General features: G+C 34.9%; 1 protein-coding gene across 1 annotated transcript in view; it reads left to right on the top strand.

The window, feature by feature from the left end:
• The window catches only part of DNAJC10 (DnaJ heat shock protein family (Hsp40) member C10), a 34,473-nt gene extending 31,626 nt beyond the window's left edge, over window positions 1–2,847 (top strand). Inside the window, exons 21-22 of the mRNA XM_044669731.1 lie at window positions 1,285–1,401; window positions 2,720–2,847. Coding sequence (XP_044525666.1) covers window positions 1,285–1,401; window positions 2,720–2,731 — 129 coding nt within the window. The 3' untranslated portion in view covers window positions 2,732–2,847. The remainder of the gene's footprint in view (window positions 1–1,284; window positions 1,402–2,719) is intronic.
• Window positions 2,848–14,050: the final 11,203 nt, after the last annotated feature.

The raw sequence follows: 14,050 nt of genomic DNA, 5'->3' as shown, positions 1-14,050 counted from the left end.
TTATGTGATTTTCCTAAAACACAGATCTAATCACATCACTCCCTTAACAAATTCCAATAGCCTTTTATTGCTATTCTAAATATAAAATACTCTTTTTGGTATTGTAATAACTAAAATTATGAGGCTCATAGTAGCTTAATAACTTCATTAAATCAAAGTAATAGTAGTAGTAAAGAGAGGGAAAGGTAGGAAAGAGGTAGAGAGCTTGTGGTTAAACTCCTACAAGGGTTCCTTCCACTCTCCACACTCCAGCCAGAAGACCCCAAAAACTACCTGGTTTCCCCTTATAAGCAGTTTTCTCCACCCACTAGCTCTCATATGTCACATCTTGGGAACCAACCATAGTTTCTTAATTTGCCTGGGCTGCCCAGGGGGCCAGTGTCTGTGGAATCAGTTTCCTGTCTCGTTGGTTCCTTGGTTCTTTAACTTCCTTTCTCTGAGGGCTTATCTATACCTAAATTTACTCAGTGGTCTTTGACCTCCAGGTCACTGAAAGATGATGTTAAAAAAAGTGACAATGGAGAGAGAAATTTGCTTCCAACAGTATTCAAAGCACTTCATAATCTAGCCACTTCTTAACTTTCCAGTCTTCTTACATCTTTCTACCTAACATGTACTCTTCATTCCAGTGAAATTGGCCTCCTACCTGTTCCCTGAATAAGACACCCCATCTCTCAGCTCTAACATTTTCTCTGTGTCCTCCATGCCTATAATGCTCTCATTCTGACCACTGACCTCCCTGGCTTCCTCTTTAAGTCTCAACTAAAATTCCCAGAAAGTTTTCCCCAACTCCTTAATTCCAGTGCCTTCCCTCTAATAATTATTTCCCAAATATAGCTTATTTTCTTTTTTTGTAGTAGGTGTTTTTATGTTGTCTCTCCTGTTAGGTTATAAGCCCCCTGCCTTTTGCCTCTTTTTATATCCCCAGGACTTAACCATAGTACTTGGCGCTTAGTAGGTGCTTATTAAATGTTTATAGAGATGAATTTAATTGATGGAAGAAATAGCTTGTTCTAGTTTTTCATTGTATGTCTTAATCATTATTTGATCTGATGTGAACTTCAGAGCAAATAATTTCGCTGGTCAATCACCTTTAGGAAGCCAACTTGACGGGAAATCTATTTTAAATACTTTCTTATTTCTGAACAGTTAACTAAGAAACAAATTTTTCAAATACAGCTTATTCATATTTTGGCCACTATTCTACCTTTTGGCCCTGAATGTCCCATTTTCATTAAGTAGTTAAGAAAAGATAATAATTAAGTAATTTTCTTCCAATTTTAGAAAAATATTCTTGGCAAGCAGATAGATATCAGAGATGCAAAAAGTATTGCTGATTTATTAGATGAAAAATTGAAAGCTCTACAGAGTAAAACACAGAGGGAGAAATCTAAAAGCAAGGTAAGAAATAAATATAATTACCTAATATGATAAAAGTTGTCATATGTAAGAAATTTTTCTAAAATTGTTATACAAGATCAATAGTAAAATTAGCAAAACTATCTGAAATTCCAAATTACTGTAGAATTTCCATTTGAGAAATATTCCATAATCAAAATAGTTTACATTCTAAAATACTAAGAAAGCTCTCTTAATTACATAATGCACAAAAGCAACCATTTGTAATTCTCAACCATTAATACTTCATTCTTTGTTTATATGTGAAAAACTAGTTTACCTGGTGAATTAAATGTGCCAAAATTTTATTGTAAAGTATATACTTTATAATTTTTCAAATTACAAAATTTTGTCATAGGTCTTTGTTACATATCTCACCGCCCCCTATCTTTTTTTCTTTTCATCAAGCATTGCAACTTCTAGTTTTTGTTTCCTTCGTGGGGCAGTTCACTTTTTTCCTATTAAGAATGTTGCATCATTCTAGGAATATTTGAAATAGGAAAGAGAATTCATAGAATCTTTGGCATAAATTTTATGACCAAGTAGCAATGTTATATAGTATTCTAAATCTGAAAGATGAGGTGGTGGTTATGATTTTAAATTTTATGGTTTTAGTGGTCAAGAAAATACTTTCCTTCCATCTTGATAATGTCACTCATTTTTTTTAGGGGCTTGTGTTTGTGATAACTAGATTAAATCTAAAGATGGGCAGTGTAGGTTTATTCATCATTGTGAATTTTTCATTTTTTTACAGTTCACTAATTTATAATTATTTCAATGTTAATAATGTAATTTATAATAACTAAATTAGTAGATATGGGGTTTTTTAGTTATTATAGCCAAAAAAAGTCATCCTGGAACCAAGATGGTCATGTGCTTCTCAGAACTTAACTAAGCTCTTCCATGAATAATGGAAAAGGTAGCTTCCCATACCCTCAGCCTTCCCAGTTTTATAGCACTTGCTTCAGTTTATTCTCTGGTAGAATCCAAGTTCATCTTCATGCCATTCTAGGCATAAGAATAGGACTTCAGTGGAAACTTCATTATACTGCCTCAAAATGTATTGCAAGACCTTACATATCCCATATTAAATACATTTAAATGAATTTACTCAAGTATAAGCCAATACAAGGGCTTGCTGTTAACATTAAGGGGGAAATAATGGTTCCATTAGCAATTTGATATTCTGTAATTTCACAAATTATGATGTATTTCTATTTAGTGAAGAGGTTGTATTGGAGAATAATTTCGAAAGCTTAAATGTTAAATTGTTTATACTATCCTAATTGGTTTTTACACTTGTTTGTCTTTGTTTTGATAGGATGAACTTTAAGGGAACTTGAAGATGGAAAGATGGAAGATAGAGAAATCAGAATCTGTCACTCCAGAAGGTTTCATACTTAGAATGTTATTACATTCATAGTAGGAATAAAAGAACATTATTTTGGATTCATGATTGTGCTGCCTGAATTCTGTACATATTTGGTGCAGAAGGCTTCAGTTTTTATGGTAGGGGACCTCCAAAAATGAGATTGGATTCTACTCCACCTGCATTATTTCAGAAATACACAAAAGAGTTTTTTATCTTAAGATCAAAATTTTAGAACTGGGATCATACGGAGTTTAGGGATTATCAAGAACTCTCTGTTCTTCAGAACTCTAGCCCTACCTATAAACTCCATATAAAAAACTACTCAGCATGACTGTAAACATGCAGAAATGCCATTTTCACGAGATCATGCTGTTTAATAACTAGACCCTTTAAAATGAAGAAATCTGAATTATTTCATCTCCATCCTTCTAAAGGATAAGGAATTTTTTTTTCTCACGTGGGAAAAATAGTTTGCATGAAAGATTCACTCATCTCCCAAAGGCAAAATGTTGTCATGGATTGTTTTGTGATACAGAACTTCTAAGAAAAATTGTATTACTGGTTTGGCCATTGTAGTGTTGCTACACAATTTTCTTAATCGTGTTCAGAATATATATGCATTTTAAAGTTTATTTTTTTGATGTTACCTCCAAAAAATCTTTGTGATTAAAAGTTGAATTTGAAGCATTTCCTTAGATTTCTACATTTACCCATTAAATATTTTACAACAGAGTATTTCCAGTACTCTGTAGTCTCATTTTGTCAGACACTTTTTTTTAATTGTTCAGGTTGCAAAAACACTTTCCAAGTTTGTTTTCCTTCTCATTACAACTAATTTGACTTTGGCTATTAACTCTCTACCAGAAAATAATGGGTGTTTTTTCAGATTAATATTACTGATAACAACAATTGAGATTATTTTTATAAGAAAATTAAATGGCTATAAAAGGAGGAAAGGATGTGACCATTGAACTATCTGGGATCAAAAACACTTTAAAAAAACAATTAAGCCAAATACAGTGTGGATTTTTGTCTCTTATATAAGATTATATGGAATGCTAAAACTAGTTTTATCAAAGGAAAATCTCTCTCAGTTATTCTGACCTATCAGGAGAAATGTCAGAATAGTTTCAGGATCAGTATAATGGAAAATCTTGAACTTGAAGTCAGGAAGACTTGGGTTCAAATATTACCTATGACACCAGCATATCACTTAACCTCTATGAGGTTATTCTTACCTTCCTCCTCTATAAAATACTTTGCTACCTAAAGTACAGAGTTGTGATACTTAAATGAGATCACAAATATAAAAATATTTTCAAATCCCAAAGTATTATATACATGTTACTTATTATTATTAAGCTTTTCCTTTCCTATTTGAGCCCTGTCCTATTCTTACTCCCTAATTCCAAAGGTGATTTCCTCAGTAATAATAATACATTTATGCTTAAAAGTTGTCAAAGTGTTTGACATACATTTCTCATTTGATAATCAGAAAAACCCTATGACCTATTTTACAGAAAATGAAGCTTAGAGAGGTTAACTTGCTCATACTAACATTTGTAATAAGTGGAAAAGGGGACAAGACTCAAAGAAATTCTCTCATAGCTGTAATAACCCAAAGAATTATACCTGCTTTATTTTTTTCTGATTCTTTATTAGAATTTTTTATCTTTAATTATGACCTCATTCTATGCCTTCCAGTCATGATTTCTAAATTACATACTCCATAAACCAACCACATATGTAAACATATAGCTGTTTAATAACTTTGGGATAGTCATCACTATTAATATTCATTTAAATAGTGACAATTTAAACAGATGATCACTCTACTGTGGGTAACTTTCATTTATGAGACTGAGGTAGAAATTTGCACAACTGACTATTGCAGTACTTCTGAATCTGGAATGTCTAAAGAATTTATTCATTTTGTATTTATTGAATCTTATTAATAATAAGCCTTTAGCCCTGATCAGGGTTACAGAAAAAAATTTTTTAATTGGATTGTACCTTCTATAAGCCCTAATGGGGTTATAGACATAGGAAATTTATAACCACCATAGGTATGATGATGAACTTTTTTACTCAGATTTGTTGCTAGATCATCACAAATGCATTTATCTTCTGTTCCAGTAATTTATGGGAAGCTAATAGAAAAGAAAGTAATAACTATCATTAATTGGCCTATTAGCATTTCAGTAGAACTATCCCTAAAATTCTATAAGGCTACAAATTCTTAAAAGTTATTTCATTTTCATCTCAGGATTGCATGTTAATATCAAAAATGAGCAATGATCACCTATATTATAATAGTCACTCCAAGAATTAACAGAACTGAGGATTTTCATGGTCAGAAATGTGTATTTATGTACTCTCTCATGGTAGCAGCATCAGTCATTAGCTATTTCTGTGGTCAACATCTTAAGTTCTACTAAAAGTACTTGAAATTATACTTATTCTTATAAAACAGACTTAATTCTGTTATGATGGCTGTGAAAATTGAGTGATTGCTAATAAATTCTATAGCTCAAATTGTTTCCTAGGTTATTAATAATTATCTACAAACTGAATTTGAAACAATGCATCTAGATAAAATTAAATAATTGTCTTTTTTCATTACAGCTGCTATTAACTCATTCCCAATTTCCCAAAATTTTCTGGTCTTTTTATGTGCTTTTGTTTTTAAAATGTGTAAGCTAAAAGTAAAATTATGTTTTTATGTAAATAAGTTTTTGCATTTTATTATACTGTATTTTGTTAAACATTTCCCAGTTACATTTTTATTCAATTTTATTTCCAAATTATCTCCCTCCTCTTGAGAAATCCAGAAATACAAAACCCATTAAATATGGCATTATGCGAAACAAATTTCTGCATTAGCCATGTTATGGGGGGAAAAAATTTATACTTGTACACTTTGAGTCCATCAGTTGTCTCTTTGAAGGTGGATAGTATTTTTCATCATAAGTCCTTTGGAATTGAGTTACATCATTGCATTGATCAGAGTTAGTCAGTCTTTCACAATTGATTATAAAGCTTTTAACTGTGTAAATTTTTCTGGTCCTCATTTCATTGCATCAGTTCATTGAAGTCTTCCCAGGTTTTTCTGAAACCATCCCCTTTATCATTTTTTAGAACATAGTAGTGTCCCATGATAGTCATATACCATAACCTATTCAGCCATTCCCATTCCCCAGATAATGAGTATCCCCTCAGTTCTAATTCTTTGCCACCACAAAAAGAGCTGCTAAAAATAGTGTTGTAGTCCTTTTTCTTTGTTCTCTTTGGGTTATAGACATAATAGTAATATTGCTAAGGAAAGGGATGTGTATGCAGTTTAGTAGCTTTTGTGACATGGTTCCAAATTGGTTTTCAGAATGGTCGGACTAGTTTACAGCTTCACTAACTACACTTTAGTTCACAGTGCATTAGTGTATCCATTTCCATACATCTCTATTATTTGTCATTTTTCTTTCATTATAGCCAGTCTGATAGGTGTGAAGTAGTACTTACCCAAGGTCACACTGCTAATTAGTTGCAATCTAGGACTTGGGCAACTTTCAGATCACAAAATCCATGAAGTCTTTCTTGACTTCCCCATCCTTCATATATTTCCATCTCTTCTGTATTACCATACTTGTAATCTTTATATACTTCATTCCTTGGCTATGATAACTGCATGGTATTGTTTGCTCTTATTTCATATCTTAGCTCCCCAACTAAATTGTAAACTCTTTGAAGGACAGAATCATGCCATATTTCTTTTCTATTCTCTACAATGCTTTGCACTATGCTGAGCACACAGAAAACAGTTATTTAAATATATTTTGATGACTTAGAAATGCTTTTGAACAGCTAGATGACTTTTTTTTTTTTAGTATATGAGAACATAATCCCCAAAACTTTATGCGACCAATCAATTTTGGCAAAGAGAGCAGTTAACCAGAAATTTGGTCAATGGGAGAAGCATTTTGCCAATAATAATAATAATAATGATAATCTTGTTATTTCATGGTTCTTAGATTAATAAGTAATGACCAAAGGTCTAATGACCTTATAGCACAGATTCTCTTTTTTAAATTAACTTTGGCTCTAAAAGGCATATTGATAAAAATTTCACCTCATTTTCAAATGTATAATTCTATGCTCAACTGATTATAAATGCCTTTGTTTGAACATACCTTGTGAAGGGTGGTTTTTTTATTCTTTATTTATATATCATTAATTTCTAGCACATTACATGACATATAGCAGACAGTTAATTAATGCTCAGTGATAATTGCTAAAAATAAAAAAAGTAAAATGAACTTGGAAAAATTTCATCACATGACTTCTCAGAGAACTCTACAGAGTAAAATTATTACATTATTTTTAAAAGTACCAAATCCAAACTCTCTTAAATTATCTTCATCATGCCTTTTTCATATAATAAAACTCATATTGTACCCAGTTCTCCTGTTTGCATGTAGGACTTTTGAGCAATGTCAGGCACAGTAGGCTGCCAGTAGATGGCATTAAAGTTCAAGGTTTTATTTTGATGGGTTTTTTTTTCTTTCTTTCTCTTTTTTCTATACGTAGCCTTCAAGTTGGTTGTTGAGGGTACAAAAACATCTTAGAAGTAAAGATTGCCAGAGTTTGTATTTCTTGATGCTTTGAAAATGATAGAATTAATTTTTAACACAATATTTTTATTGGAAAAATCATGTTCCATAGCTATTTGAACTTGCTATAATATACTTTTTTTAAAACTCTTATCTTGCGAATTAATATTGTAAATTGGTTCCAAGAAGAGCAGTAGGGGCTAGGCAATTGGTGTTAAATGAGTTGCCTAGGGCCACACAGCTGGGAAGTGCCTGAGGTCAGATTTGAACCCAGGACCTCCCATCTCTAGGTCTGCATCCACTAAGCCACCTAGACATCCCCTATAATATACTGTCAAATTAATATGTAATATGAGACTGTGTGATACAATTAATTTTGTATCTGGGCCAACTCCATTTCCTGAACCTGAACTGCTCACTGCCTGAAAGAACTTTTGTTTTCCTTTATTCTGAGAGTCAAGTACCAACATTAGAGCAGCCACTATGGAAGTTACAAAGGAAGTAGGGAGATATGGAAATTACCTTCAAGGAGCAGTCTATGGCCTAATCATAGGAATAGGACAAAAGAAATAAGTACATATAAACATAAGTGATAGATACACATTCACAAGGGCTTCTTCCTTCATGTATGGGGAAATTGGCATTGCAACTCTGCACAGATATGTACATATTTCAGCATTTGTTAAATGCTGCCATGTTTTCTAGAAACCTTAAGTGTTCTCCAGAGCATACAACTTAGTGGGATATCACACATAAATAACTATAATATTTTTAATAGGTGCATTGAAGTGGTTCAAATAAAGCACTACAAAAGATCCCAAGAGTGATTATAGGTATAGGCGAGGGAGACAGAAACATGTCATTGAACACTTAATCTTCCTTTTAGAGAAAGCAGCTAAACTGGGGTTTGTAAAATGGCCTAGATTTCAAGATCTCAAGAGGTGGAGGTAGTCAGGTGACCCCCAGAAGGCTTGAAGGATCAGAGACAAAGAACAATATAAGCAAATACATGTTTGTGGTTCAGTCATGTCTGACTGTCCCAACCCCTTTTGGGATTTTCTTGGAAAAGATACTAGAGTGGTTTGTCATTTCCTCATCCAGCTTATTTTACAGATGAGGAAATTGGGGCAAATACGGTGAAGTGACTTGCCCAGGAACTTATCACGCAACTAGAAAGTGTCTGAGGGCAGATTTTAATTCAGGAGTCTTCCTGACTCCAGTCCCAATGCTCTATCCACAGTGCAGCCCAGCTGTTTATATGAGCAAATATGCAGAAGCAGGGAAGAGAATAATGAGATTGGAAAATATACACTATGACAGGAGCAAAGAGTATGCAAAGAGGTTAGGCTATAAAGGGAATGTGGAGTAAGATTTTGAAAAGCCTCAAATGCCCAAATAAGGAGTTTGAACTTTATGTGGTGGAAAATACGAGGAGGGGTGAGGGTCAGTGAAACTTTTTTAAAACTATGCTTTAGAAAGATGATGAAGGCAGTGGTGGGTAGAATGAGAAAAATGTGTTCCAAGTGGCATAAATACCCATTTATCCAAAATAATTTGGGAGTTTTCTGAATAATTGGGCATTTTAGCAGATAAATATATAAATATAGATGTGAAAAGGTCTTAGAAGTGGGTTTGGCCACTCACAGGTCACGCCTTGAGGACAAAGATCATTGCTGATGCTCTACCACAGAATGGTACTACATAGGTTGGTTGTTATCCTTCATCTCTCTGAAGAACTTTGGTATGAGTTGTGAGACAAAGGAGGCACAGGACCACCCAACATGGCAAGCCTGCATCATCCCTTGCTCAACTGGCCAAATAATAGATTATTTTCTCAACTGTAGAATGAGGATCACAATAGCTGCTTTTGAGCCTGATGTGATAATCAATGAGAATGTGTACTTAAAAGTACTTTGGGGGGCAGCTGGGTAGCTCAGTGGAGTGAGAGTCAGGCCTAGAGACAGGAGGTCCTAGGTTCAAATCCAGCCTCAGCCACTTCCCAGCTGTGTGACCCTGGGCAAGTCACTTGACCCCCATTGCCCACCCTTACCAATCTTCCACCTATGAGACAATACACCGAAGTACAAGGGTTTTAAAAAAAAAGTACTTTGAAAAGTTAAAATCTCCTATACAAATATTTTAAAAAACATTATTATTGTATATATACTACTTGGGGAAGAGGGTGCCTCTTTGTGATTGTTGGGAATCAGGGTTAAGAGGAGTTTATCAAAATTTAAAGAGTCAGGAAGGACAATAATTACTTACATTTGCTCACCCCCACCTTCGTGAGGTAGTTTGTAGGAGTATTACTGTCTCACTTTTATGGATAAAAAAAAATATCTTCATAAAATCTCTCCTAAAGTCTCCTTCTGTCTTCTGACACTGCCATTTCCCATGGATAGCACCCATGATATCTCTCCTTGAACTGCTGAAATAGGTTTCTGATCAATGTTCTTGCTTCAAGTCCTTCCCCACTCCAATTCATCCTCTACTTAGCCACCAAATTGATTTCCTTTCTGCTCCAAATTCTCAAATCTCAACTTTAGTCACAAAAAACTAAAGAAAAGTTGTGAGCAATCATAAGAAGATGAAATGGGGCTATAAGACTGCCAAAACCCAGAACTGAATGTTCCCAGAGTCAGAAATAGAAGAAATGCTCATTTCACAGCACAAATACACAAGAGATTATTCAGAATTCCGTGTGCATTTAACACTAAATATGCATTTGTAGTTTTAAAGTACATCAAAATGTTATTATAGTCTGTTCTTCATATATGATTAGTAGATTATTTGTTGATGAGAGTATATATTATATGTATAGGGGATACACCTAATAGATCACTAGGGTAAAAAGATAGTCATATCAGAAAGAGGAAACGACTTGTATAAAATCTTATTTTCCATTTCTTGTAGAGTAAAATCATCTGTCCTGTTTCTGATCTGCATTGTTATCTTGAGAACATACAGAACTAGATTTCCTTTACTCATGTTAGCAGAGACTAGAAACAAGCAGTTATCTAAGGTTACCTGGGAAAATTCTGAGTAGGAACAGAACAAATAGGTACAATTTAGGAGGAAAATTCCCAAGGCTGAATGCAGCTATGGGTTACACTTACAGAGTTGCCCAAGACTCAGGTTAAGTGCTTTGCCCATATTATGCCCATTTGCCCAATAGGCATCAGAGGCCAGCCTTGAACCCAGAACCTTTACTCATTACAACTCCAGCACAATATTTATACACACACATATACATACCTATGTGCATTGGTATATATATACATATTGCACCAATGTGTATTGCGCAACCCTCTATCTCCACAAATTTTTATTGATATACTATAAATATATATACTGTTGTGAGGAAGATTAGTAGTAATTAATTAAGAATTAAGGTTCATCTAGCAGGAAGGGCTGGAGCTAACTGATCTTCCTCACAACAATACATATATATTTTATATATATAGCATATGTAATCCTTGGCTAAAGGCTATTTGCTTATAAGATCCTTCTCATTAGAGGAGGACACTTACTGAATGCTCTATGCATTCAGTATGGGGAGATATTCACTGGGGAGAGCTGAAGAGGAGGAAGATTCTAGTCTTCTAACTTCCATCTGCAAAAAAAGAGTCATAGCATTCTAGAGTCCTTTTAAGTTCCTGGAGGGAGAAAGATTCCAGGAAGAAGCCAACATGTAGAGGGGGCAGGTCTTTGACTATGTCCCTATTCTCAGTCTAAGAGTGGGTTTCTCTTTTGGAGAAATCTAAGGCTTTCTCTTATGGTTAAACTGAACTTTCTTGTTCCCAATAGGAGAGCTCATTCACTGTGTATTGACTGGTATGTAGTCTCCTGTGTCACCTTTCTCTGATTTTTCTTTGTTATTTTGGATAAATGGGTTTGTTTATTTTGTGAGTTCATTGTGGAAATGGCAGCTGGTGAGAAGGAGATCAAGCCTTGGATATATAGCTTAGGGCCCTCTGTCCCTATTAAGAAATAGTGATTAGGGACTCAACATAAACCTTAAACTTATTCCTACCCACCAGACAAACAATATTTAAGACAACTGATAAGAATAATTCTAGCCCAGGATACACTTTCTCTCTTTAGGAGAGTAGGGTAGCCAGTCTCTGGAACCAACCTTTTGATTTCCCTCTTGAGGAATCGAAGTCTCCTTTACAGAAAGATTGGAGGAGACTATTGTTGTGAGGATTATTTAGGTATTAGTTTATATATAGTTAATGTGGACCTAGCAGGAAGGGCTGGAGAATTCCACATGGAATGGGGAAGCAGGAAGTGACTTGCACTCTCTGAGAAGGACTCCATGGTGGTTGGGACAGGCAGTAACTGATTCCCTGGGAGATCTCAGAGCTAGGGGAGTTGTATCCAGATTCCCTGGGATCCTGGAGAGTGGTGAAGGCTTACAGCAGAGGACATCAGACCTGCAGAGCTGCACCGAGTAGGGAGTGGTTTGTGATCTGGTGGTCAGCATGCAAACTTTCTCTCCCTACCTGGATACCTTGGATCATCTGTTCTGGTGGAGTTGACTCCTGGCATCCTGAAACCATCCCTGGATTAGCTGTGAGATCCCAAGTAAAGCCATCCTAAGGTCCTTAACTAAGCCAACCAAACCTGGCTCGAACCATTTTGGGAGGAACTTTCCCCTTGTGACTCCAGTACAGCTTTCTTTGGGCCCTGACTTGCTTAGATCTTTGAAGAGTGTAGTTAAGTCCCTTTCCCTTGACCCTGTGGTTTGCCCGTAGTCTGTTAGTGTAGAAAAACCCTATTCCCATCCTTTACCTTAGTTTGTCCCTGATTAAAATGTGTTATTAAACTCTTGCCTTATCAGCTTCCATAGGTTCTATCTTGTTGATGCTGGGTGGCAGTTGAAGGCCAACAGCCATTTCTGTTACAGACATCCAAACAGCCATTATAACCCAGTTTCCCTACTTGTTGGGCCCCTTCCTGTCATTCCTGTCTCCCACACATCCACCTCGGCCCATATTTACTGTTTAAGGCACCTTTCCCTGGTTTCTCTCTTAACACTATAGGTCGGTGGTTCCCAAACTTTTTTGGCCTACTGCCCCCTTTCCAGAAAAAAATATTAGTTAGTACCCACTGGAAATTAATTTTTAAAATAATTTAATAGCAATTAATAGGAAAGATATATGTATTAATGTTTCTACCTTTTTCGTAAAACATAGTAAAGAAAGGTGTAAATTAGAAACATTGAACTTTGAAATCATGAAACTATTGAATTCAGAATAGAATGTAATACAAAAAAGTTAAAACATTTGAAATCATCTTAATGAGAAGGATGAACCTGGTGTGTTGCTACCAATTTAGTAATCCTCGGCTCTATTTTCATCAGCAGTAATCTTAAATCACAGCGATTGACTATTGGCAATTAGTTTCTTTTTTTTGTTAATAATTTGGTTACCACACTGAATCCTAGTTCCAAAATGCACCTGTGGCCATCACCGCACTCCTGGATTGCTGCAGCATCCACCAGGGGGCAGTGGTGCCCACTTTGGGAATCACTGCTCTAAATTATCTATTTGTAACCCTGAAAGACACCACTAAACAAAACCATATGGACATACATAACCTTCATGCGGAAAACATAGTCCTCCCTCTTTATACACCTTTTAATAAAACATTTAAAATATATATTACTATATCATTTAAAAATATATTTATAAAGAGGACATTGAGTTAAATTATCTTTAAAATCCTTTACAGCACTAACACTCCATGATTACATGAATGTGTTTTCTGATTTATTAAATGTTTTTCAGCACTACTGTCTTGTAGTTGAGGAACTGCCAAAAGTTTTAGCAAGTTTAATTACTCATTGAATATTCATTCACATGCAAAAATATTTGTTGTTGACATACCAACTGGCTAAACCTCAATGGGGACTAGCAAAATGTCTAACTGATCAGAATCAGCAATTGCTGCTTTCAAAAAAGTTTTCATTTTGAAAATGTTTCTTAGATCAGAAGGGAAGAAAATGCAGGAGAAAATGTAAGCAATGATTTTTTTTTTCCTGCAAGAAGAATAGTTGGCAAGCTTTCCAATCTTCTGTTAATCAGGCTGGATCAATGGGAAAGCAATGAGATTTGAAGCTTTCTTTTATTTCATGTAAACCAACTATTTTTTTTTAATGACAGGAGAATAGTTCATTCCTCTAAGTCATATTCTTTGGGCCAGTGTCCGATAGGATATTTCAGATAGGAAACATGCACTGGCAAGTCTCTCAAAAGACCACCAATGGATGGGAGCCCCAGATGTGTGTCTGTGTGCAACACACATCTGGGGCTCCCATTCATATGGACAGATTAAAGATACTGATTGCACAACTGGTGAACTTTCCTCCTTTTCCTTTATCATTCATTTCCCTTCTCTGAAACTCTCTTCTGAACTCCCTCAGTAGGGAAACTAACCTGGCTACAATGAAATCAGTTCTGAAGAGCAGGAACAGAAATATTCATCCCCTTACACTAAGAAGATTTTTGCTAAAAATCTTAATTTTCTTTCATTTGTAAAGCTGTGGATTTAGAATGATACCTCTCAGAAAAACAAACAGTTTAATATATCAGTGTCCCAAGATTCTGTATTCCTATCGCTTTTATCAGACTCAAAGTAGAACTTCCATAATTTTAATTGCTGGGTGCCTTGG

This window comes from Gracilinanus agilis, chromosome 3 (assembly GCF_016433145.1).
Source record: "Gracilinanus agilis isolate LMUSP501 chromosome 3, AgileGrace, whole genome shotgun sequence".
Taxonomy (NCBI): domain Eukaryota; kingdom Metazoa; phylum Chordata; class Mammalia; order Didelphimorphia; family Didelphidae; genus Gracilinanus; species Gracilinanus agilis.
This window is presented reverse-complemented; position numbering and strand designations above follow the sequence as displayed.